Source organism: Rhinatrema bivittatum, chromosome 7 (genome assembly GCF_901001135.1).
Source record: "Rhinatrema bivittatum chromosome 7, aRhiBiv1.1, whole genome shotgun sequence".
Taxonomy (NCBI): Eukaryota; Metazoa; Chordata; class Amphibia; order Gymnophiona; family Rhinatrematidae; genus Rhinatrema; species Rhinatrema bivittatum.
In genome coordinates this window covers 193884548-193912249 of record NC_042621.1, presented here as the reverse complement: position 1 = coordinate 193912249, position 27702 = coordinate 193884548, and the positions used below count along the sequence as shown (strand labels likewise).

The window sequence follows — 27702 nt, the reverse complement described above, 5'->3', positions numbered from 1 at the left end:
CTCCCTTCACCCACACACCATTCACTAGCTGGGACATGGGGGAAGTCAGGAGTGAGGGTCAGGCAGCTCCCCCCTGTCTGCGAAGCCAGCCTCTCACTAGTAATGCAGGGAGGGAGCTGTCTCAGACTTCACCCATGCTCCCCCCCCCCCCCTCACCCACACACCATTCACTAGCTGGGACATGGGGGAAGTCAGGAGTGAGGGTCAGGCAGCTCCCCCCTGTCTGCGAAGCCAGCCTCTCACTAGTAATGCAGGGAGGGAGCTGTCTCAGACTTCACCATCCTCCCCCCCCCCCTCACCCACACACCATTCACTAGCTGGGACATGGGGGAAGTCAGGAGTGAGGGTCAGGCAGCTCCCCCCTGTCTGTGAAGCCAGCCTCTCACTAGTAATGCAGGGAGGGAGCTGTCTCAGACTTCACCATCCTCCCCCCCCCCTCACCCACACACCATTCACTAGCTGGGACATGGGGGAAGTCAGGAGTGAGGGTCAGGCAGCTCCCCCCTGTCTGTGAAGCCAGCCTCTCACTAGTAATGCAGGGAGGGAGCTGTCTCAGACTTCACCATCCTCCCCCCCCCCCTCACCCACACACCATTCACTAGCTGGGACATGGGGGAAGTCAGGAGTGAGGGTCAGGCAGCTCCCCCCTGTCTGTGAAGCCAGCCTCTCACTAGTAATGCAGGGAGGGAGCTGTCTCAGACTGGTATCAGGGTTAGGGCACTGTGTGCAGGAAGATCACAACACTCCTGGTATTAATAGGGATAGGGCACTGTAAGAGATGACTGTAGTAGATTGAATAAAGATCTGATGTTTCTGCTCTCCTCACACCAAACAAAAACAACACACAAGCAGAGAAGCCCTTCTTACAAAGCTGAGCTAGTGAGTTAAGTAGGAGGAAAAGTAAACATACTGGTGCCAGTGTGGCTACTTAAAAAATACACTTACCAACAATCAATTACATATATTTGAACTGTGTACAGTTCCAGCCAGGACCACCTTTCTAAAATGCACAGTGATTGGCAAATTCAACATGCACTAGCATTTCAGGTGCCTGCTAACAAAAATAATAAACAAACAAGTTCTAGTCTTGTGAGTGCTGATCATTACATTACTTTTTTTGTCAAGCTTCCAACTGTTTCCATTTCACATCCCCCCAACCATATTGGTAACATCAATAGATAAGAGCACAGCCAGCCAATAGGAATACATACATACATATTCATTCCTAAGTGACCTTTACTGACCTGGGAAGTGTGAACACTTTTTTTCATTTTCTGTTGGTGTTCGTTAGTTTCCAGTTCCATTTCCCATCCCCCCAACCATCACCTCAGTGGTAACCTTGGTAACATCAATAGATAAGAGGGCAGCCAGCCAATAGGAACACATATTCATTCCTAACTGACCTTCAGTGACCTGGAAAGTGTTTATTTGTATCATTTTCAGTTAGTGCGCACTAAATCGAGTTAGTGCGCACTAACGGGGAGTTAGTGCGCACTAACTCGAGTTAGTGCGCACTAACACGATTTAACGATTTTTAACGATAAATCGTTAGAATTTCTATTGTATCGTGTTCTATAACGATTTAAGACGATATAAACATTATCGGACGATAATTTTAATCGTTGAAAAACGATTCACATCCCTAGCTTGTATAGACTTCTGGAAAACAAACCGACAATGCCCTGAAGCAGCAGATCACGCCGTGAAACATGGCCATGTCGGCGTTGTCGGTTTGTTTTCCAGAAGTCTATATAAGTGATGGGCAGCCGTGAAGTTGATTTTAAGGCGGAAAAATATGCCGACAAAAAGCCTTGCTGAACAACGATGTACCGAAAATTACTGACAGCTTGAAGGAGATAAAATCCTCTGAAGAAAGATCCGTTGGATCTGAAAAACGGCCACGTTGGGACACAGTTACCTTAAACAGATAAGTCGGTTGAATGTCCAGACTAAAGTCTTGAAATGATTAAAAGTGGGTGCTTTAAACTTGCACATTGACACGGCATTAATGTAAAGGATTTTAAATTCACGCTACACAGAGAAAAATATAGAAAAAACCAGGCCGGAGGAGGTTGGTTGATGATTACAAAGAACACATTACCTGACTGTAGTGATAAAAAGAATGTAGTATGAAACCTTCCTCTCTGCCCTAAAAATATTTCTTTGATAAAACATTGCACTTTTGATTCAATTATACCAATAGTGGTGTAAATATTTGACAACTCACACGAGAGACTAAAAACGAAATATTAAAAATGTACATCAAATAATTATCTTTGCAAAATTGTTAGATAAGAGGTGATTCCAAGTGGAGTTATAGAGTTTCAAGATATATATCCCTCTAAAGAGATATTCTTTAGTGAATTTATTTGGTGGTATCTTACATGCATTCCACCACAGCATCATAGTTTCATAGTAGATTCTAGCAGAACAATATAATCTTGTGGCCCTCCATTCCACCCAGTTATCCTATCCCCACTGGACAATACTCCCACCTGGCAGATATATTCTTCTGCATGACAGCCTTTGTCTTCCGCCCTTTCAGGCCGATACAGAAAAACGTGCGGGAGAGCTGGCAAGCGCCTGCTCTCCCGGTGCGCGCACAGGCCACTCTACTGGGCACGCGATTCGGGAGGGTGGCCTATGCAAATTAGGGCCCGTGGTAAAAGGAGGCGCTAGGGACACAAGCGTGTCCCTAGCACCTCCTTTTTGACAGGAGCGGCGGCTGTCAGCAGGTTTGACAGCCAACGCTCCATTTTGCCGCCATCGGTTCTCAAACTCGCTGACAGCCACAGGTTCAGAAAACGGACACTGGCATAATTGAGCATCCATCTTCTGACCCGCAGGCTGCGGGCCGATTTTTAATTAATTTTTTTTTTTAATTTTTACTTTTTTTTTTTTTACTTTTGGGGCCTCCGACTTAATATCGCTATGATATTAAGTCAGAGGGTGTACAGAAAAGTAGTTTTTTCTGCTTTTCGGTACACTTCCCCGGCACCAGCAGAAATTAACGCCAGCCTTTGGGCAGGCGTTACTTTCTGTATCGCGCGGGAATAACTAATAGCGCCCACAACATGCAAATGCATGTTGCGGGCGCTATTAGTTTCGGGGGGGGTTGGACGCTTGTTTTCAACGTGCTATTACCCCTTACTGTATAAGGGGTAAAGCTAGCTCATCGAAAACGCGCATCCAAACCTGGGCTAACAGTGCTCTCCAACGGAGCGCACTATACTGTATCGGCCTATTTGTAAAGCAGCATCTGGAACAGTCATGCAAAAAAGTTGGCCTCTAAGTTCCTAGCAGAATTCACCTTTTCCAGGTCTACATAGAGCAGCTCTCTAGTTTACCTCTCACGGATAGGAAACCCTTTGATTGAGCTCCTGCTGGAGGCTCAGCCAGGCCCAGGACTTCCTTCAGTGGTCATTCCACATCCCACAGAAGGGAACAGCTCAATTTTATTCAGCACCATGAGGTGTATCAGTCGCTTCATATCTGCCTTTGTAAAATTTGGCTTGTGGACTCTGGGTGCCATTTTGCTGCTTTCCCTGCATATTGCTGGAAGCAGAATTAGTACTCGTGTAACAGATGTGCATACTTTCTATGCATCTAAAAATTACATGCATACTTTCACACATATCTGTGTATCTTCAGGGGTGGAAATATACATCTTTTATAAACTCTGCAATTTGCACCACACAATTTCTAGAATATACATATAAACGTTTTGAGCACTCATTTATGCGTTTAAATGCTGGCTTGCACATACTGTTGAAAATTACCCTTGAAACCTTCACTTCCACCAGTTGGAAGTGGACACATTATATGAATACTGAATGTAATAGTAAACACTATTTGAAATTCTAATATCATATATTTTTTCCATTGGCAGATTTAAAACTGCATGTTACTGACACAGCTATTCACTTATTCTGGTTAATATACATTTATAATATGTCTTTGTCAAAAAAGTGAAGTTCATATCAATGATTTAATAGCAATAGATCTATGTGTTGTCCAAGAATGTTCTATTATACAGAATATTATGCATTCTAACCTAGACTACTTTTAGTTAGAATAAATTTAACCACATTTTCTATTATTCCTGAAAAGACTTTATCAAAGTCAAAAGAAGGAAACCTAATTAAAGGTTTATAAAGGATGCAATTTATAGCAATCATTGTGTATTCCTGAGGCACATCTATGTTCATGTAAATAAGATTGCCTTCATCAATTACCTTTTATTACACATAATAATTTGTGTTAAATACTGATATACAATAGTAAATTAGGCTTCTGTCCTGGATAAAAAGGCATCAGTATAAATGTTTACTTGCTAATGAACCAATAAAAAATTAAACAGTAATTCACATTTGGATATACTTCTTACCCCCAGCCTGTCCTTGCAGGACTTAAATACAATTTGTTGGCAATCCTTTGTAAGCTTGTTTAAAAATAAACAGGATCCTATGTACAAATATCTGGTAATGTTTACTATGCAAGAGAGTAATTTACCATGAGTAAAACAGTTCTCTGTGTGTGCTAAATTGTCAGCGTGCTTGTTAAGTGGCAGTACATAGTGTTATAATGACCACATATAATAAAGTAGGTAACTTTTAAACAGGCATGCACGTTTGTCGGCCTACACCCAGGGATGCGGTCATTTTATATCATACACACATATGTGTGCATATGCTATAAAATAGTCTGACCACCTGTGCATGCCATTTTAAGCAGATACATAGCTATGCGCACAAATGCCACTTCTACCACGTAAGTGGGGGATTTTAAAATACATGTGTGCTGACGCCATTAGCAGTTTCGCCAATTCTTTTCCAGTTTGCACAGGGAAGAAATAGGACTTCCAACCCCCGCCCCCCCCCCCCCCCCCCTGGTTCACTAGCCTCCATTCTCCTTGTTAGTCCTGACCCTGCCAATCTATTTAATCTTATTTTATAACTTACACATCATCCATAGCAGGTCAAGTTATGCAGCTGGGGGACCCTGATGTTTGACTGTGCGCATAAATTTTCCAGTTAAAATCCAGTAACGCCCATGCCACACCCACACCACACCCTGCCCCTTTATTGAACTTTTCATTTGTGTGCCTAGCGGAAAGTACCCACATATCCAGGTGGCTTTTAAAATCCGCTTGGTGTGCACCGGCCCAACTTGTGCGTGTATCTCCTGGTTTTGGCGCACGACAGCTTTTAAAATTCACCTTAAAGCTAATGACCTATTTATGCATTCATACTTTGTGGGAGCAATTTAGAAACTGTGCAGGTAGGGAAAAAAAAGTGTGCAGGTACATTTACATTGGCATTTTAAATCAGTTCTCCAAGAGAAACTATATACATGTACTTTCACTTTGAAAACTGTCCAAGAAAAAAAAGTACCTGCAGAAATGTGCACCTGCTTTTCAGGTGGAAAGGTTTTCTGACCAAAACAAAATACATAGCTTTAAAAATCCAAAACTACACTAGTTGTTTTCTCTCCTGAATTAACCCCACCCTTGGAATACTTCCACTAGAATGCAGGAAAAAAGTATGTGCACTGTGGCACAATTAAGCAAGTTAGACCAGATCCTTTTGTAAATTGCTCTGCATATGCCTTATCTACCTAAATAAGGGCAACTAGAGAGAGTTCATGGGCCAATTAATTCTTATCTGCAGTCATCAGGCTGTATTACATATGATGTAAGGGGGGAGCAAAAACTGCTCTCACATACAAGCACAAACAAGTGATGTAAACAAGATAAATCTTGAAAGAGGTAAAAGTCTCTTCATTTCGTTCAGGAAAAATGAAGAGAAGCGATAGTGGCCAAAACAGTTAATGTAAAAATAAGAATGAAACAAAAGGAAATAAGGAAGCAGAGCATCGTCTTGGAGAGCCATGAGAACAAATGCTTAAAGTCTTGTTAACAAAATCACAGACTCGGAGGCCATCATGGCAAAGACAAACTGCAGTATATTTGCAATCATTAAGCTTTGGTGTGATAGAAATTAGGGATGTGAATCGTGTGATCAATCATCTTAACGATCGATTTTGGCTGAGGGGGGGGGGGAAATCTGATTGTCATGGTTTTTTTGGTTAAAAAATCATTTTATCGGGGGAGGGCGGGAAAACCGGCACAGCAAAACAACCCTAAAACCCACCCCGACCCTTTAAAACAAATCCCCCACCCTCCCGAACCCCCCCAAAATGTTTTAAATTACCTGGGGTCCAGGGGGGGTCCCGGCACGATCTCCCGCTCTCGGGCCACGGCTGCGTTAATAGAAATGGTGCCGGTGGCCCTTTGCCCTTACCATGTGACAGGGCAAAGGTAGCACCGGCGCCATTTTGGTTCCTGGCACCCGACGTCATGAGTGCAGGAGATCGCTCCTGGACCCCCGCTGGACCCCCATGGACTTTTGGCCAGCTTGGGGGGGCCTCCTGACCCCCACAAGACTTGCCAAAAGTCCAGCGGGGTCCGGGAGCGACCTCCTGCACGCAGGCCGTATTGCCAATATTCAAAATGGCACCGGCGCTACCTTTGCCCTCACCATGTCATACGGGCCGATGTTGCCATTTCTATTAACGCAGCCGTGGCCAGAGAGTGGGAGATCGCGCCGGGACCCCCCCACCCCCCCCACTCGACCCCAGGTAATTTAAAACATTTTGGGGGGGTTCGGGAGGGTGGGGGATTTGTTTTAAAGGGTTGGGGTGGGTTTTAGGGTTGTTTTGGTGTGCCGGTTTTCCCGCCCTCCCCCGATTTACGATTTTTTACGATAAATCGGGGGAATTGCTATTGTATCGCGGCTCTAACGGTTTTTGACGATTTAAAATATATCTGACGATTGTTTTAAATCGTCAAAAAACGATTCACATCCCTAATAGAAATCAGAATTGGGATGTGATAATCCCAGGCTACAATATTTTCAGAAAAGACAGGATAAAGAAAAGTATGTGTGTGTGTCGGGGTCATTTTATTTATTTATTTATTTATTTAAAAACTTTTCTATACCGTCGTATAGTAGAGCACCATCACAACGGTTTACAGTTAGGCACAAATATGTTGTTTCTAATTTATCCAAGGGTGCCATTATTATACGGTTACATAGTTCGATAATATACTTAAATGTGAGAGGGTGTGGTTATCATTTACTATTAACTGTCTTTATAATTTAATACTTAGATTGTGAGAAAATAACAAAAGTAGGCAATACTGCTTTATCTTGGCGATTTCCTGTTTTGTGCATTTGTTATTCCGTTACCTTACTGTGAAATGCTTTTTTGAAGAGCCAAGGTTTTAAGCCTTTTTTGAAGAGTTTTATTTCTTTCATTAGTCTTAATTCTAGTGGTAATGTGTTCCATAGTAATGGTCCTGCCAAAGATAGTGCTCTCTCTCTTACTTAGGTCAACTTTGCTGTTGGTTAGTAGAGCTTTATTGGCCGATCTGAGATTTCTTTGGGGGGCGTGTAGTCGTAGTGCGGTGTTTAGCCAGTCTGAGTTTTCGTCGTTTATTAGCTTATGAACTGTGCATAGTGCTTTATATTGAATTCTCTGTTCTATTGGGAGCCAGTGCAAGTCTGCAAGTGTTTGGGTGATATGATCTCTTCTGCCTTTACCAGTAAGTATTCTGGCAGCCGAGTTCTGTAGTATTTGCAGTGGTCTGATAGTGGTGTATTGCAGTCCTAGGAAGAGTGTGTTGCATGGGGGAAAACATGGAGGAAGAGTCAGTAGAAGAGTATGAGTAACTCTTTATATTACAAACACAATAGTATGAGTAACTCTTTATATTACAAACACAATAGTAGCCAGTGAAATGAACTGAGAGCAGAGAAAATAAGAACATAAGAAGTGCTAGACAGGGTCAGACCAAGCTCAATCAAGTCCATCATTCTGCCTCTGACAGTGGGTGGTCCGGATCACAAGAACCATACGATCCCTAATCCTTGATCTATTTCTTATATCTCACTCCCAGGGACAAGTTCTGGCTTTTCCAAGTCTACCTGGATAATAACTGTTTATGGACTTTTCTTTCAGGAACTTGATCAACTTGTTGGTTGCTTTAACCACATCCTAGCAACAGATTCCATTGTGTGCCAAGTCAAAAATACTTCTTATGATTTCCTTTAAATTTTCCAGTTGCTAGTTTCATGGAGTTTCCCCGAGTCCTAGTGTCGTTTCAAAGGGTAAATAACCATTCCCTATTTACCCAATTCACCCTATTCATTATTTTATAAATTTCAATCATATTCCCTCTCAGTTGTCTCTTTTCCAAGCTAGAGAGCCCTAATCTGTTTAGCCTTTTTCCATAAGGGAGCTTTTTAATCCCCTTTTTTCATTTTTGTTGCCCTTCTCTGTGTCTTTATTATGTCTACTATGTATTTTTTGAGATGGGGCAACTAGAACTGCACACAATACTCAATACACCATGGATCTATACAACAGCATTATGATATTCTCAGTTTTATTCTATATTCCTTTCCAAATAATTCCTAACATTCTATTTGACTTTTTGACCACTGCGCATAGGGGCAGATTTTTAAAAAGTACGCGTGCGCGTACTTTTGTTTGCGGAACCGGCAAGGTCGCTCTGAAATCGGAGCGGCCTCGGAGTGAACTTTTTTTTGTCCCCCCAACTTTTCCTTCCTTCCCCTATCTAACCCACCCCAGCCCTAACTAAATCCTCTTCCCCTAACTTATTTCGTTGAGTTATGCCTGCACTAACCTGAAAATCTCGCACTAACCTGAAAATCGGGGCCTCCGGAAAAAAAAACCCGAACCAGGGGAAAAACAAAATTCCTGTTGGGGGGGGGGGGGCCTGAAACGAAGCCTGACTCAAAATTTTTACCTGAAGCACATCTCTAGTGATTTGTTATTCTTTAGCCTTTCAATCTGTTATTACATCTTCCAGTTTCAGAGTGATTTCAACTAGTTGCTCAGAGTCATCAATATCAATAAATGTTTACATTGTGTCTATGATCCCAACATCCTACTCAGTAAAGACAGAGGCAAAGTTCATTAAGTTTTTCTGCTATTTCCTTACCCTCCTTCACCACTCCTTTCACCCCTCGGTCATCTTACAGCCCAACTGACTTCCTTATGTGAGGATTGGCATGGAGGTGAGCCCTTTGTGCTGTGACATAGTTGATGTTGCCTTGTAGGAGAGCCTATGAGGCCTAACCAATAGCTGGTGAACATACTCTAAAGCGGGACAGTCTGGAGCTTCACCTATACCAACCTATTCTGCAGATTGAACCCTTGGGTTCTGGCGGCCGGCTCACTAGGGCAGTAGAGAGAACAAGAGTCCAAAGGCCAATGGGGTCAGAACAGGCAGCAAACTGGAGATACTGGAGACAGGCCAAGGATCAGAGCAGGTGGTATGCAAGCATAGACAGGTCCAAGTCAAGCAGTCAGATCCAGGCAGCAGGCAAGTTTGGGCAGGCCCAAAGCAAATGGTCAAGTCCAGGAGATCAGGCCAGAGGAGGATGAAGACACACATGAAGGAGACTGGAGTGAAGAGATGAGCAGGCTGGGCAAGACAAGGCAAGTTAGGCAAGGCAAAACTGGATGAGGCAGGAGACAAGGCTGGACGAGGCAGGCTAGGCACAGGAATGCAGGAAAAATCTGGAACACAGGAGCAACATGCATTGCTCTAGGCAGAAGACCTGTGACTGAGGCAAAGGTAGGGCACGTGGCTGGGGCTTAAGTAACATTATCTCTGGTGCATTCCCCAGTTTTCTGCCAAGGGGTCTTCAAATACCCATGCACACATGCTGAGGGACCAGGTGGTGAGACTGGCAGGAAGCATTGGTGGTATCTCGGGCCGCGGTCTGTGGACCTACTTGCTGGTGGTGTTGAAGATAGGTAAAGAGGTTCTCAGGGCTGTCCTGAAAGCTCTCAAACATAACACCTTACAAGCTTTATGCTCTGAATGTACTTGAAGAAGTTTTTATTATTTGTTCTTACCTCTATGATCAAGCATATTTTCAAATTCTGTTAGCCTGATTAATTACATTTTTACATCCAAGTTGCCAGTGCTTATGCTCTTCTCTATTTTATTCATCTGGGTCTGGTTTCCATTTTTTTTAATGATGCCCTTTCGGCTTTGCTTCTTTCACCTGACATTAAACCATGCTGGCAGGCATTTGGTTTTCCCTCAACCTTTTTTGATGCATGGGATAGATTTTTTCTGGGTCTCAGGGTTGGTAATTTTAAACAGTTTCCATGCTTCCTTCAAGTTTTTGGCCTTATGAATTGCTCCTTTAAGTTTTCTTTCTAACAAATTTCCTCATTTTATCAGTCTCCCTTTTTATAATTAAATGCTACTGCAATAATTGTCCTTGGTATTTGCCTTCCAGTGAATATATCAAATTTTATTATATTATGATCACTGTTGCCAAGCAGAGCCACAACCTTTATCTCTGGCACCAGGTCTTGCATTCTACTGAGAAATAGATCTAATATAGATCCCTCTCTTACTGGTTCCATAACCGATGTCTGCATGAAGCAGTCATTGATGGCCTCTAGGAGCTTTACTTCCCATGCATGTCCTCATGTGACAATTACTCTTTTATCCTTGAAATTTCTATCTATAAGGATTCCAGAGTGCAATCTGTTTCCTGCAAAACTTTTTATCTTGCTTGACTCTATATCATCCTTCATGTGGAGACTATCCAGTTGGAATAGGATCACCTTTCCCCAAAATATTCCTCCAGTTGCTATCATACCTAAAACCCTCTTATCTGCACCATCTCATGAATCTGGGGTCCTGCGTGTGGAAAGGGAATATTTCTGAGAATGCAACCGTGGAGATTCTGGCTTTCAATTCCCTACCTAGAGCCTAAATTTAGCCTCCAGAACCTCCTTCATGCATCTTCCTATGTCATTGGCACCCCATGTACCATGATTGCTCCACTCCAGCACTCTCTAAAATCTTATCTCTAAATGAGCTACTATGGGTTACCATTAGAGATGAGCTTTGTTTTTCTGTGTCGGGTCGGGTTTCGGTTCGGGCGCTTCGTGGGAAAAATTAATTTTTCCACGGGTCATTTTTCGGTGAAACAGAACGGAAAAAATGAATCGGGAAAAACGAATCGAAAAAAAAACACCCCAACCCTTCAAATTTACTTTATTGCAACCCCCCACCATCCTGATCCCTCCCCAAGACTTACTAAAAGCCCTGGTGGTCCAGCGGGGTCCCACAAGCAATCTCTCCCTCTCAGGCCATCTGGCTGTCGGGCCTGACAGGAATCAAAATGGTGCCAGTGGCCCTTACCATGTGACAGGGGCTACCGGTGCCATTAGTTGGTCCCTGTCACATGGAAGGAGCAATGGATGGCCCACGCCATTTTCTAAGATGGCGCCAGCCGTCCATTGCTCCTACCATGTGACAGGGGCCGACCAATGGCACCAGTAGCCCCTGTCACATCGTAAGGGCAAAGGGCCACCGGTGCCATTTTGATTCCTGGCAGGCCCGACAGCCAGACAGCCTGAGATGGAGAGATCGCTCACAGGACCCCGCTGGACCACCAGGGCTTTTAGTAAGTCTTGGGGAGGGATCGGGATGTGTGTGTGTGGAGGGGGGTTGTAATAAAGTAAATTTGAAGGGTTGGGGTGGGGTTTGTTTTGTTTTTTTAATAAATGTGCCCCTCCCCCCCGCACTAACCTGAAAAACGAATTTTTCCTGAAGTTCGGGGAAAATCCATTTCGGGTTTCGGGTCCCCCGAACCAGGACAAATTAGGCAATTTCGTTGAAATGTCCTAATTTGTGATAAACAAATGCACATCTCTAGTTACCATGGAAAAGACTAAGAGAAATTGTGGGGAAAAATATTTAAAAGCCATTTAAATGAATAACTTCCAAGTTAACCGTCTAAATGGCTTAAACAGAATATTGAGCCTCTTATTCGGCTAAATTACAGCCAGATATGTTGTTACAGCCAGGGGCGTTTTGAGGGCATTCCAAGGAGGGATCCCATTATCGAGCTAATTTAGCCAAATATTGTGGGGCCGTATAACTTTATTCTTAACCGGACAAATTCAAAAAAGAATCTCATGTTAAGTTAGGGTCCCTTTAAAAAAAACAAAAAACATCACAGTCTGTCCCCCACCTGCTTCCCAGCTGAGTTGCAAAGGCCCTACTGGGACAAATGTGCCACCCCCCAAAACGGGCCATTTATTGTTAAAAAATAAATATGTGTGCCGGGATGTAAATATTGCCATATCGTGGGCACAATTCTTGTCCCCAGTGTCCACCTTAACTCTTTCCCTTTTCCTCCTTCCCCCCACCACGTTCCATACCTTTATTTAAAGTTGCTGTCCAGGATCTTGGTAGGAGGCTACCTGAATGCAGGCCAGGTGCTTCTAATGATGCCTCTGCCTTTGCTAGGCTACAATGATTATTTACACTTTCGGATAATAGAAGGACTAGGGGGCACTCCATGAAATTAGCATTTAGCACATTTAAAACTAATCAGAGAAAGTTCTTTTTCACTTAACACACAATTAAACTCTGGAATTTGTTGCCAGAGGATGTGGTTAGTGCAGTTAGTATAGCTGGGTTTAAAAAAGCTTTGGATAAGTTCTTGGAGGAAAAGTCCATTACCTGCTATTAATCAGGTTGACTTAGAAAATAGCCATTGCTATTTCTAGCATCAGTAGCATGGGATAGACTTAGTTTTTGGGTGCTTGCCGGTTCTTATGGCCTGGATTTGCCACTGTTGGAAACAGGATGCTGGGCTTGTTGGACCCTTGGTCTGACCCAGTATGGCATGTTCTTATGTTATGGTTATATTAAGTTTAAAGTTATCCGGCTATGGTTTGTCGGATAACTTTAAACAGAGATATTCACTAAGATCTTTATCCCACTGAATATCTGGGACAAGTTATCCAGCTAATTTTAGCCAAATAACTTGTCCACTAAACATCCTACTAAATATGAAACCTTCTGTGATCAAGGGAGTATTATATAGACCTCCAGGAAAGGGAAAGTAGTAGACTCAGACATTATAAAAGACATTTCCAGTCTGGCATCTAAAAGGGAGGTCCAGCATGTAGGTTGCTACTAATAATGGGGTAGATTTTCATAAGCTACGCGCATAACATATGCATGTAACCCAAGAAAATCTGCCCCTGCGTGCGCTGAGCCTATTTTGTATAGGCTCGGCGGCGCGCAAGCCACGGGACACGCGTGTGTCCCAGGGCTTGCAAAAATGGGCAGTCCGGGGGCATGGCAGTGGTCCGGGGGTGGGGTCGAGTGCTCTGGCACAGCGGCCTGTGCCGGGGCATGGTGCCCCGGCAGCCTGCCAGCATGTGCAAGTTACGCTTGCTTCAGGCAGGCGTAACTTTTGAAGCAAAGGTAGGGGGAGAGATTTAGTTAGGGATGGGGAGTGGGTTAAATAGGGGAAGGGAGGGGAAGGTGGGGTGGAAAAAAAGTTCCCTCCAAGGCCGCTCTGATTTTCAGAGGCTCGAGGCTCCCCTCGGGCTCAGCGCATGCAAGGTGCACATGTGTGCACCCCCTTGCGTGCGCAGAGTCCAGATTTTATAACATGCGTGTGGCAGCACGTACATGTTATAAAATCGGGCGTAGATTTTAAGATCTTGCCTAATACTAACAGAATGTCCTTGGACTTAAGACAGAATTGGTTGCTATAAGCCATGTCTTAAAACAAAACTTTGTAAGCTGAAATACATTTTCTCATATAAATGTATGATTGGTTCTAGCTCCAATTCCCATTACCCTATTCTTACCAGAATAACCAAGAATTTAGTAATATATAGCATGGTAAAAAGTTCAAAAATGTTAAAATGTTACATTTTTTAATGTCTGAAGAAAAATGTGTCAAGGCATGCCTAAAAGACACTGCACTGATATAGTTCTGTGGAGGGGAAGTCTGGGCACTCTTTCTGCTGATGTCACCTAGCCAAACTTCGTAATCATCAGCGCACCAAAGCATGCCTACATCATGCTTTGGTGCATTCGTTTTCACCTTATTGGCGATCCACAACATATATTGCACTGTACGTAGTATTCGTGGGGAAGCGAAACGTAGCGCGATTCCCCACGAATACACGAATCTTCGCCGAATTATACGGCCACCTAAATAAAAATTTAAACAAACCCCCTACCCTCCTGAACCCCCCAAGACTTACCAAAACTCCCTGGTGGTCCAGCGGGGGGTCCGAGAACCATCCCCTGTACTCACTCCCTCGGTGCCGGTTTCATCATGGCGCCGATAGCCTTTGTCACAGGGGCTACCGGTGCCATTGGTCAGTCCCTGTCACATGGCCATCGGCGCCATCTTGTGCTCCTACCATGTGACAGGGGCTGACCAATGGCACCGGTAACCCCTGTGACATAATATGGGCAAAGGCTATCGGCGCCATTTTGTGTACTGGCATCAGATGGCCGGAGTGCAGGAGGTCGCTCCGGCACCCCCGTTGGACCCCCAGGGACTTTTGGCCAGCTTGGGGGGGCCTCCTGACCCCCACAAGACTTGCCAAAAGTCCAGCGGGGGTCCGGGAGCGACCTCCTGCACGCCGTCCGTCCGATGTCAATACTCAAAATGGCGCCAATCGCCTTTGCCCTCACTATGTCACAGGGGCCGACCATTGGTACCTGTGACATAGTGAGGGCAAAGGCGATCGGCGCCATTTTGAGTACTGGCATCGGACGGCCAGCATGCAGAAGGTTGCTCCCGGACCCCCGCTGGACTTTTGGCAAGTCTTGTGGGGGTCAGGAGGCCCCCCAAAGCTGGCCAAAAGTCCCTGGGGCTCCAACGGGGGTCCCGGAGCGACCTCCTGCACTCCGGCCGTCCGATGCCAGTACTCAAAATGGCACCAATAGCCTTTGCCCTTACTATGTCACAGGGGCTACCGGTGCCATTGGTCAGCCCCTGTCACATGGTAGGAGCACAAGATGGCGCCAATGACCATGTGACAGGGGCTGACCAATGGCACCGGTAGCCCCTGTGACAAAGGCTATCGGCGCCGTGATGAAACCGGCCCCGAGGGTGTGAGAGTACAGGGGATGGTTCCCGGACTCCCCGCTGGACCACCAGGGAGTTTTGGTAAGTCTTGGGGGGGTCAGGAGAGTGGGGGGTTGTAGTTAATTTTAATTTTAGCTGGGACACGAATAGAAATCGCCGTATTAACGCATCGAGGCGCCATACGGCCGAATGCAACGTATCTGCTCCCCGACAAATCCGAATCACGAATGCAACGTATGGCGCCCCTCTGCACATCCCTAATGCCTACCAGGAGATGCTCAGATATCTTAAGGTCAAAACAAATGTTATAAATTGGAAAAGGCTATCAATTTAGAAATAGCAGAGTTGATATTCAAAGCCATTCAGCCAGATAGCCAAATAAATTAGTTAGATAACTTGTAAGTTAACAGCTGATTTTCAATTATAACCACCTGAAAGGGTCATTCATCAAATCATATTAGGGCCTCATCACACAATAAAAGGGGTCTAACGTGATAAATGTGCAATGTTTATCCTGTCGCATGTTTGTATACAAATTTGATGAGTATGTAAAAGCTAGCTTTCTATGCAAATAAGGGATTCCTACCATATGTCACAAAAATTTAACATACACCAACGTGGGATTTAATGTTGGAAATAACATCTTTTTTGGTGCAGTAGAGGGGAAAAAAAGTTATATTGTGGAATAGCTGCCGTTATTGCGAGATGTGGATATAATTGTGGCTAATATCGCGATCGCGAAAACAAAGGCTTTGCTCACACACACCTACCCAGCCCTGCTAGGCCAAATAAAATACCTTTTTTCCCTTCCCTGCCTTCCAAAATATTCTGTTAGGGAGAAGTCTAATAGTAGTGGGATACTGGCTGCTTTATTGGTCCAGCTACAGGATGGAATTGGCATTTGCACGCACACATAGACATTTTCAGCCCATTTAATACAAAGAGCATACACATGTGCCTATGTTATAATGGTTATAGCCATTTTATTACATACTCATGTACATGTGCACATAGTATCAAATAGGTTGAAAGCATCTAAATGTACGCCCTATTTGATATGTGTGCGCAAATCCTGCTTCCAGAACAAAAGTGGGGTTAATTTAAGGATGGGATGTGGGTAACGGATTTGTTCTGGGCTCCAAGGGGGGGGGGGGGGGGGGGCGGGTGAGAGGACACAAGAAGATTAAAATGGTGAATGCTTATTTTTTTTTTCTTTGGAGTGCATAAGACACACTGCATTCTGAAGGTTTGTGTATTTAGTTACTTTGGTGGGCTGATGCCATTCCCAGTTTCAATAGTTTGTTCCCAGTCCACCCAGGCTAGGGATAGGACTTCCAGACCCCCCTAGATTTTTTTGTCTTCCTTTCCCCCATTAGTCACAACCCATAATAGTCTGCTGACTAGCCAAGACCTTTTGCTTGTATGCCCTATGCGCCATTCATAGCAGAAGTTAAAGCACAAAGTAAGAGACCCTAGCGTGCACCTGTGTGCTTGAGTATATAAGCGCACATCTGTTAGCCTCCCCTCAATGCCTTTGCTCTGCCTCTTTTCTGATACTTTTCACATGTGTGCATAGTGGGAGATACGTTCATATTCAGGCAGCTTTTAAAACCTTTTCTGTGCGAATCAGCCCGACTTGTGCGTGTATCTCCCAGTTTGTACACTCAACATGCTATTGCATCGCACACCACAATAAGCCATTCTGCAATAAAAAAAAACATTATCACGGGGTACAATTTTTAGCTATGCAAAGAAGAATCTCGAAAATTTGAATAGCCATGCCCCTTTTTTATTGCGGCTGTTAATATGCCATATTCTCGACATAAATATAGCAATCTGATGAATCTAGGCCTAAATTAGCCGGATAACTTTAAACCTGGTGACTTACTATTTATTTATTTATTTAGAAACTTTTATATACCGGTATTAGTGGGGACATCATACCGGTTCACATAACAACTGAAAGATTGGAAAATACATTTCAACAAGGGGGATGTAACTGGGAGAGGGTAGAACATAGAGGCAGTAGGAAGGACAGGGAAAACAAGAAAATCATAACCAAAACAATTTACAATTTACAATGAATGTCTCCTTAATATAAGGAGAGGGAGTCACCTGAATGGGGAGACTACGAGGGGGGAGTGGAAGGAATTATTCTGTGTAGGCATGGTTGAACAGGAGAGTTTTTAGTTTCTTTTTGAATTTAACTGCACAAGGTTCAAGTCGCATGTGGACAGGTAGGGAGTTCCAGAGAGCCGGACCGGCAATAGATATGGCACGGTCGCGGGTGGAGGAGAGATGAGCCAATTTCAAGGATTGGACATGTAGGGTGCCTTTGTTGGTGGATCTGGTGGCTCGGGTGGACAGGGGGGCAGTGAAAGGGAGGTCGAGCCAGTTGGAGTTATGGGTGTGAATGGATTTGTGAATTATGGTCAAAGTTTTGTAGTGTATACGGGACATTATGGGAAGCCAATGTAGATCCTTGAGGATAGGGGTTATATGGTCATGTTTGCGTGTGTTAGTAATGAGTCTTGCAGTAGCATTTTGCAGAAGTTGGAGGGGTTTTATAGAAGACATTGGGAGCCCTAAGAGAAGGGCATTACAGTAATCTAGTTTGGAGGTGAGGGTGGCTTGGATCACTGTGCGGAGGTCATGGGCGTAGAGGAGGGGTCTGAGTTTCTTTAGCACATTGAGTTTGAAGAAGCCATGTATGTAGACAATTAAGATTGTCAAGAAAGCCATTTGTAGCTGTGTAGTGCAGTTACCAGATGTAGTGATATATGATCAGATTTCATAACCTGATGTATATAACAGAAAGTGAATTGTTGAAATCAAAGATATTAAATCAAGCAGACGAAACAGCTGCAGGGGCTCATGATTTGGAAAGCAGCAGAGTTTCTTGATGTATGCCACTTATTTAAAATGCCTTCTATGACATTGTAAAAGATCTTTTAATAATGATTGGATGCTGCCCCAAAGGCTCTGCACTTATAGACCCAATGGTTGCAGCTTTTAATTTAGGGGGAGCAGGAGCAAATCAATCATTACCCCATATATGTGTTGAGGTATGTGAACCAAGGTGCGGGATTTAGAGAAAGGTAAGCACTAGAGATGTGAATCGTGTGCCAGATCGTCTTAACGATCAGATTCGGCTGGGGGGGGTGGGGGAATCTGATTGTTAAGATATGTGAATTGGAATCGTTTCCGATTCCAATTCACATCGCTAGGGAGGCCCGCGCCGCTAAAAAAAAAACAAAAAACACCCGACCCGTTAAATCGACCCCCCCCTCCCGACCCCCCCAAAACCTTTTAAATTACCTGAAGGTTTTGGGAGGGTCGATTTAAAGGGTCGGGTGGTTTTTTTTAGCGGCACGGGCCTCCCTTAAAAAAAAAGGGTCGGGAGGGTGGGGGGTCGATTTAAAGGGTCGGGTGGGTTTTTTTTTAATCGGGCCATCGGCGCCATTTTAATTAGTGGCAGCCAAAATGGCGCCGATGGCCCAAGAGCGGGAGATCGTGCCGGGACCCCCCCCACTGGACCACCAGGTAACAACATTTTGGGGGGTTCGGGAGGGTGGGGGAGGGTAAGGAATTGGTTTTAAAGGATCGGGGTGGGTTTAGGGGTTGTTTTGGTGTGCCGGTTTTCCCGCCCTCCCCCAAAATTTAACGATACAATACAAATGCCCTTGACGATAAATCGGGGGCATTTGTATTGTATCGTGCACTCTAATGATTTTGGACGATTTTAAAATTATCTGACGATAATTTTAATCGTTCAAAAACGATTCACATCCCTAGTAAGCACGGCATTCTTATTCTTTGTAGTCTGGCACCTAGAAGGGGCTGAAAAATAATCTCCCCAGGCATATCCCTTGGCTCATTGAGGAGTACACTTTCAGCATGCAGGCAGCTGAAGGTAGACCCTTTGTTATTTATGGCAGTTTTGCTTAGAAACGTGATGAATGACATTAAGAACATATGAAAATGCCATACTGGGTCAGACCAAGTATCCATCAAGCCCAGCATCCTGTTTCCAACAGTGGCCAATCCAGGCCATAAGAACCTGGCAAGTACCCAAAAACTAAGTCTATTACATGTTACCATTGCTAATGGCAGTGGCTATTCTCTAAGGGACGGATTTTAAATGCCCTGCGCACGTAAATCCGGCCGGATTTACGCGCGCAGGGCTCTTCCGCACCGGCGCGCCTATTTTGCATAGGCCGCCGGCGCGCGCAGAGCCCCGGGACGCGCGTATGTCCCAGGGCTTTCTAAAAGGGGCGTGTCGGGGGCGCGTATAAAATGATGTGGCGTTTTGGGGGCGTGACGCGGCGTTGCGGCGGCGGGACGCCGGCACGGGGGCGTTGTCGAGGCCTCCGGACCAGCCCCTGGGTTGTTAATGGCACGCCAGCGAGCTGCTGGCGCACGCAGATTTACATCTGCTTTTAGCAGGCGTAAATCGTGGAACAAAGGTAAGGGAGGGGGTTTAGATAGGGCCGGAGGGGGGTGGGTTAGGTAGGGGAAGGGAAGGGAAGGGAAGGTGGGGGGAGGACGAAGGAAAGTTCCCTCCGAGGCCGCTCCGAAATCGGAGCGGCCTCGTAGGGAACAGGCAGCGCACGCTGGGCTCGGCGCGCGCAGGTTGCACAAATGTGCACCCCCTTGCGAGCGCCGACCCCGGATTTTATAAGATATGCGCGGCTACGCGCGTATCTTATAAAATCCAGCGTACTTTTGTTTGCGCCTGCTGCGCGAACAAAAGTACGCGATCGCACAAATTTAGAAAATCTACCCCTAAGTGAACTTAAAAGCAGGTAATGGACTTCTCCTCCAAGAACTCATCTAATCCTTTTTTAAACACCGCTATACTAACTTTACTAACTACATCCTCTGGCAACAAATTCCAGAGTTTAATTGTGCATTGAGTAAAAAAGAACTTTCTCCGATTAGTTTTAAATGTGCCCCATGCTAACTTCATGGAGTGCCCCCTAGTCTTTCTACTATCCTAAAGAGTAAATAACCGATTCACATCTACCCGTTCTAGACCTCTCATAATTTTAAACACCTCTATCATATCCCCCCCCTCAGCCGTCTCTTCTCCAAGCTGAAAAGTCCTAACCTCTTTAATCTTTCCTCATAGGGGAGCTGTTCCATTCCCCTTATCAATATTCCACCTATGATTTTGACTTACCTCAATTCCTGGTGAGTCCAATCAGGGACAGGGGAAGGGAAGGTGAAGAAATGAAAGTCTATCTTTGTTTCAATGCAGGCAGACCAACTCAAAAACAAGACATTGACCTGGGTTTATTAATAACTTAGAGGCCAATATTTAAAAACAAAACAAAACAGATAACGCATCTGGCTAAAGTTAGTCAGATAAGTTATCAGGGATATTCAACAGGATAAACTTTTGAGATATCTGGATAACTGCTTTTGAATATCATCCTTTGTATAATTTATGACTGTATTTACAATAAAGCTACAACTGTAATATTTACCATGAAGCTGCAACTGTTATATTCTAACAAACGCAATCTGTTTATTTTTCTAAGCAAGAATTCATCTGGGAGTGTGGGAAGATGGGAAACAAAGGGAATAGTCATGAATACTCTCTATTTCTCTAGGCACTATCACTTAAATGAAGATGGAGACAGTTATTTTGTAAGTTTTGGTTGAGCTATAAGATGAAATAAACTGGTTTACAAAATCCTCTGGCTAAGCACAAGCAGTATGTCAGGACCAGAATTAACTAATCACACACATTCTTCAAAATCTGAACTTCTTGTAGATTTTGCAACACAAAATGCTGCTAGTTGTCAGTGAAATTTGATTCATCTTTAAGTAAAAACCAATGCCATTCTTACTTACTAGCAAATATTATAAAAATGGATTGTAATATACTACCATACTGTGATCTGTTTTGTTTTTATTGTGTATGCTTTGATTACCAAACTTGATAGCATATCCGTGCACCAACAGAAAATATACTGTTTCATATGAAAGCAATACTACAAAAGAACTAGTTTAAAACAATGTACTAATAATATGGTTGAACATCTATGAATGTTTCTGTTTCTAAACTTAAAAGCAATCCAAAAGCAGGAAACTGAAAAAATTCTCTATTAGTCCCAGTATTATATAAAAAAAAACTGAGTGAGGCATTTCACACTGTGAGCTCTTCCTGTCCTGACAGAGATAGAAAAAAACCCACAGATCTCCCTTGTCTTGTGTTTAGGAAGAAGCAACAAATGCTCAAAAATGATAACAAATAGAAATAATAAAGCAACCCCTTACCAGATACAGCAAGAAAGTCATCAATGCTGGTAATGTCATCTACTGCTTCAGTAAGGATGTGAACCTGATTATCCCAAGTCTTCTTATACATTTCCATATTTTCTTTCACAACTTGACTTTTAGGTTTAGCGGCAAGAGCCAACGCAGCATTAACAATCTACATAAAACAAAATAACGACATTTTGATTTCATCTAGAAGGTAATGTAGCTAGCTAACAACTGTTACAGTTTTCAGTAAATCAAATAGTCACTTCACAGGTATATATGTAATCACTGTGTTGACCAGATTCAACATATTTTCCCTTTTATTAACACTGGAAATCTCTCAGTGTATTTGTTCCTGCTGCACTGCGCTTTTGTCAAGTTACCATCTTAGATGACTTCTAGCATTTTCCCAGTTTTCTCACACTTTTCTCTTAGAGCCACATCTGAACTGGGAAGGGGGATAGCATGAGTTCAAATAAATAAAACTGTGAGAAGCAGAACACCAGTTTGGAAACATTTAAAACATAATGGTTTCTACATGACACCAACGGGATAAATCCAGAACATTTGCAGATAATCTAAAAATCTCAGTATTCCTCTAATTTGGATGCTAAAATTTGAGGATTTGCACTACCTTCAAAAGTGATCATCTATGAATATGTCTATGAATCTGAATCAGTTCATGTAAATGCAGATTTAAACCAATTGAAAACTGACTAATAGGCTTTCTGGAGAGATTCAAGATGGTGGATGCTTGACGACCTGCCCCCAGCTCATTTGGCATTCTGAACCTCAGAAGTCTATGAAACTTTTTATGGGTAAATGCAAAGGACGTCCCTGGCCATTTTATGCTGAGCCTGGGCCTCTTCACAAGGCCAGTTGATGCCTTAATCCCATGGGTTGGTAATGCAGAAAATGCCTCTCTAGCCCAGTAATGAGAGATTTTGGCAGTGGAATGTTGCCCACTGAAACTTTCTAACTCAGATGTTTTCTTGAGCCTGGAGGATCAAGAGTCCCTATAGACCTGCAAGCAAGAGTTGTCAAGGAGTGGTCAATACCACTGCTAATTGATGACAGCAGAACCACCAAATTCTATGTGAGTGAGAAGCAGTGTGGCTGACACTGCCAGTGCTAGCAAGTTACAGGCTCATGTGGGGATTTGAACTATTCTACAGTCTGTGGAGAAGGACATGAGGTAGAAGAAGAGTGGAAGAACACTGCTAGAAGAGGGTCCTCTGACTGGAAAATTGAGTCTAGAATGAATAACAACCTCATATCCAATTGCATCTTTATAAAAAGACATAGTGCACATTATTAGGCTAATTTTCAAAGCCATTCCTGTGGTTAAAACTGTGCTTTATATGTGGTAATAGGCTTTTTCAAAATTGACCACCCTATATGTGGGATAAAAGTATGTGCATTGTGCCACTATAAGGTGAATTTGAAAAGTCCGGCGAACAGCAAAATAGGGAGATGTGTGTACAAGTCGGGCTCATGCGCCCGCTGAATTTTAAAAGCCACCCAGATGCATGCATCTCTCCTGCTGTGCATGCATCTCATTTGATTTAAAAAAGAGGCACGGTGTGGGCATCATCTGGGTGGGGCATGGGCATTTTGGGGCATGGCCAAGAGATATGCATGCAAATACGTGCTCTGGTACATGCCCAGGTCCACTGCCACATAACTTTATTTCCACTTACAAAATAAAAGAAATTTGCTATTTCTTCTGGGTTTAAAGGTCTGGGGTAACTGGGGGGAGTGCAGGCTATCAAACCAGGGGAGTTTGGAGGACCTAGCTTTTAGCTGGGCAAACTAGTGGATGAACTGGTGAAACTAGCAAAGGCATGGATGCATGCCCATTATAAGATATCCTGACCTACATGGCAGAATCAGGATTTGCACACGTAGGCATGCATCCTTTAAAATTGGGTGCAGATATGCATGAGGCTAGGCTATTTTATAACGTGCGTGCAAGTTATAAAATGACCGCGAATCTGGGCGCATCTGATTCACACACGACAAAGAATGCCTGTGCACCGGTTTCAAAGTTACCATCCCTGTGTATATTTCATTGTCAGTGGGGGAAGGCATTCTTGTGGGTAGGGTTGAGGTTGAGTTTGGAATTACTTGCATACTTTTGAAAATTAAATAGTATGTTCAATTTCAGTCAGAAAAATTACCCATACAAAATAGCAGATGCAAATGTTTGCAGGTAATTTTCCTTAGGTAATTTTCAAAGTGAATACAAATATGTACTTTGAAAATTAGTGCAAAGTTTGAGTGATAAAGTACCCATGGTCTTTCCAGATATGTGACCAGTCTGAAAATTAATTCCTATATCCTTATCATATGATAGGGTCAAAAGTCCTTATCTGGTCAGCCAGTGCCATTTTGAAGTGGTGCCACGAACTACTATAGCTCCTAGAACTGGATTGAGACTGCCAATTAAGAACATAAGAACATGCCATACTTGGTCAGACCAAGCCCAGCATCCTGTTTCAACAGTGGCCAATCCAGGCCATAAGAACCTGGCAAGTACCCAAAAATTAAGTCTATTCCATGTTACCGTTGCTAGTAATGGCAGTAGTTATTATCTAAGTCAACTTAATTAATAGCAGGTAATGGACTTCTGGTCCAAGAACTTATCCAATCCTTTTTTAAACACAGCTATACTAACTGCACTAACCACATCATCTGGCAACAAATTCCAGAGTTTAATTGTGCGTTGAGTGAAAAAGAACTTTCTCCGATTAGTTTTAAATGTGCCACATGCTAACTTCATGGAGTGCCCCCTAGTCTTTCTAATATCCAAAAGAGTAAAAAAAACAATTCACATCTACCCGTTCTAGACCTTTCATGATTTTAAACACCTCTATCATATCCCCCCCTCAGCCGTCTCTTCTCCAAACTGAAAAGTCCTAACCTCTTTAGTCTTTCCTCATAGGGGAGCTATTCCATTCCCTTTATCATTTTGGTAGCCCTTCTCTGTACCTTCTCCATCACAATTATATCTTTTTTGAGATGCAGCGACCAGAATTGTACACAATATTCAAGGTGCGGTCTCACCATGGAGTGATACAGAGGCATTATGACATACTCCATTTTATTCACCATTCCCTTTCTAATAATTCCCAACATTCTGTTTGCTTTTTTGACTGCCACAGCACACTGAACCGATGATTTCAATGTGTTATCCACTATGACGCCTAGATCTCTTTCTTGGGTAGTAGCACCTAATATGGAACCTAACATTGTGTAACTATAGCATGGGTTATTTTTCTCTATATGTATCACCTTGCACTTGTCCACATTAAATTTCATCTGCCATTTAGATGCCCAATTTTCCAGCCTCACAAGGTCTTCCTGCAATTTATCACAATCTGCTTGTGATTTATCTACTCTGAACAATTTTGTATCATCTGCAAATTTGATTACCTCACTCGTCGTATTTCTTTCCAGATCATTTATAAATATATTGAAAAGTTATTATAAATATATTGAAATAAATATATTGAAAAGTTATTATAAATATATTGAAAAGTATTTATGCCACCTTTTAAAGTTCTTACGGACCTGAGCTGGATTTGAACCTGTGACATACAAGTTAAAGGCTGTAGAACTCCATAACAATACCTTTGAGCAATTCACTCTCCTCTGTTTCTCAGTTAATTTAATTTTGTGGTTCAGATATTTATTAATCCATGCTATTTATTTAGTTTGAGTCCCAAAATATACATTTTAACTGCACCCCCAATTATTTTACCATATACTCTATTTTTTGCAATTTAGAATAGGATGTACACTATTATAACATATTCTACTCAATGAAACATAACCAGTACTATTATATACAGTATGTACAAGGGAGTTATCCTCCTACTTCCTTTTCTGCCAACCCCACCAATGGGATCTGCGCCCTGGACTCTTATGTTTGTGCCTAAGTTCCTCTCTAGTCCTCTCACTCATCCCCCTCTCCTCCTTTCCCTTATTTATCACTTACCTCTTCTCCCATACCTCTCACTCACCTCCCTCATTCCCTTCCCTCCCATCTAACCCATCCCTCCTCTCCCTTCTCTCACTCTTGCCCTGCTTCTCTCCTCTCACTCTCACTCCTTCCTTTCCTTCATTCATGCCATCTTTCCTCACTCCTAACTCACCCCTCCCATCCCTTCACTCACACCCTTCCCATGTCTTCCCGTTCATCTCCCTCTCCTCCCCTCTCATTATTTGCCTCCCACCTCAGGTGTCATTTTTCTGCTTCTAGTGGGCCTAGGAAACCTCACCAGCCTTTCTAATATTGACACCTCACCTCTTTCCTCTTCTGCTGGTGAAGCCTGGGAAATCCCACCAGCCTTTCTAATACTGACACCTCACCTCTTTCCTCTTCTGCTGGTGAAGCCTAGGAAACCTCATCACCCTTTCTAATACTGACACCTCACCTCTTTCCTCTTCTGCTGGTGAAGCCTGGGAAATCCCACCAGCCTTTCTAATACTGACACCTCACCTCTTTCCTCTTCTGCTGGTGAAGCCTAGGAAACCTCACCAGCCTTTCTAATACTGACACCTCACCTCTTTCCCCTTCTGCTGGTGAAGCCTGGGAAATCCCACCAGCCTTTCCAGTGTTGTTGCTGCTGCACTACTGCAGTACTGAATGGGTCACCCCTTGCCCCTCAGCCTGAGGCCTCCTGCAGCAGGGTGGCAGACCATCTCATCCTCCAGCTCTGGGTGACTTTATGCACACTTGTGCAGTCATGCTTGAGCCCCTAATGTATTTTTATGAAATTGAGAGATAAATGCATATACTGTATGGGGCGGATTTTAAGAGCCCTGATCGCAGGTGCGCCTATGTTCAATAGGCCTACCGGCGCGCGCAGAGCCCCGGGACTCGCGTAAGTCCCAGAGTTTTCCGAGTGGCGTGTCGGGGGCGGGGCCGAGTGGCGCGCCGTTTTCGGGGCGAGGTGCGCCGTTTCTGGGGTGGGCCCGGGGGCGTCGTTTCGGCCCAGGGTGGTCCGGGGGCATGGCCGCGCCCTCCGGAACCGCCCCCGGGTTGCGTCTAGGCGCGCCAGCAGCCCGCTGGCGCGCGGGGATTTACTTCTCCCTCTGGGAGGCGTAAATCCCCCAACAAAGGTAGGGGGGGTTTAGACAGGGCCGGGGGGGTGGGTTAGGTAGTGGAAGGGAGGAGAAGGTGAGAGAAGGGCGTTAGCGAATTCCCTCTGAGGCCGCTCTGATTTCGGAGCGGCCTCGGAGGGAACGGAGGTAGGCTGCTTGGCTCGGCGCGCGCCAGCTACACGAAATCGGTAGCCTTGCACGCGCCGATCCAGGATTTTAGCGGCTACGCGCGTATCTACTAAAATCCCGCGTACTTTTGTTTGCGCCTGGAGCACCAACAAAAGTACGCCAACGCGCCGTTTTTGAATATCTACCCCTATATATGTAACCCTTCCTAGGGTCACTAAATATTTCTAGAAGGTTTCTGGAGGGCTCCTGCTCTTCAGGTTCAATGAAAGATCAGTGAATTCTGTGTCAGGGCAGTGCTCTTACATTTTCAAGATTCCTCTTTAATAGGGAGGGGTGAAGGGGGATTTGATTAATGTCCCTGGAGGAGTTGAGTGATGTGTTTATAGAGATAGGGTTGGTTTTAGGGGGAGGTACATTCCCCCAGAAGAAATGGGTTATGGTAAAGGTTATTTAAGATGCTTTCTCAGGCATCTGGGAAAGAAAGACTGGAGAGCCATGGGCATCTAAGGTTGAACAGATGCCTGAGGTTTAAGAGATTTTTGCAATTAAGGATTCTGGATAAGGTTCATGTTTGCCATGCAGAGGGATAAGACCCTGTAGGTTAAGGGATTTTTTATTCACATCTGGGGAAGTTCCAGGAAAACAAGAGGATGTTCTCTCTGACAACATATTGCCTTGAAGGCCTTGGGACTAATTATTGAGTTGCTGAAGGTTATCAGTATAGAAGCTGATTTGAAGACTGAAGATTTATGACTTGTATTCAATTTCACTGCATCCAGTTTTCCTGATAGAAGATTTTGATGAAAAAAATGTTTCTGTTATTTTGGATTACAAATAAACTTTTGATTTTTGGAACCAACTTCTGGTGTAGACAATGGACTTTGTGACTATTGATAAGTGTTCCCCCTTGGGCCTCCCAGAGACATTCTGGTCCCCATTGATGATCCTTGGGTGACTTGGACTGTTCCTGGGGCTGCAGACAGATAAAAACACAACCCCTGCAATCACCAAAGGTAATCCCCAGAGAAAAGGAGGTTACATATATAAGAAGTAGGATTACAGCATTTTAGAAAAAGGTTTGTGACTGTACAGTTATTGATTTTCAAGTGTCAAATCGGATTTCAATGTGCATACTAAAGTGGCAGTGTTAGTAACAGCATAATATCAGAATGTCTATATTTTGCTGATTCTCCATTTGTTATTTTCATTTTGAACATAAAAA

The 27702-nt window shown here is 43.8% G+C and overlaps 1 protein-coding gene across 4 annotated transcripts in view; it reads right to left on the bottom strand.

Moving 5' to 3' along the window:
- Positions 1–27702, bottom strand: part of CTNNA3 (catenin alpha 3) — a 2257234-nt gene that overhangs the window by 565310 nt on the left and 1664222 nt on the right. For all 4 annotated transcript variants that reach the window (XM_029609715.1, XM_029609716.1, XM_029609718.1 and 1 more), the window contains one exon: positions 21258–21414. In XM_029609715.1, the coding sequence (XP_029465575.1) occupies positions 21258–21414 (157 nt within the window). The remainder of the gene's footprint in view (positions 1–21257; positions 21415–27702) is intronic.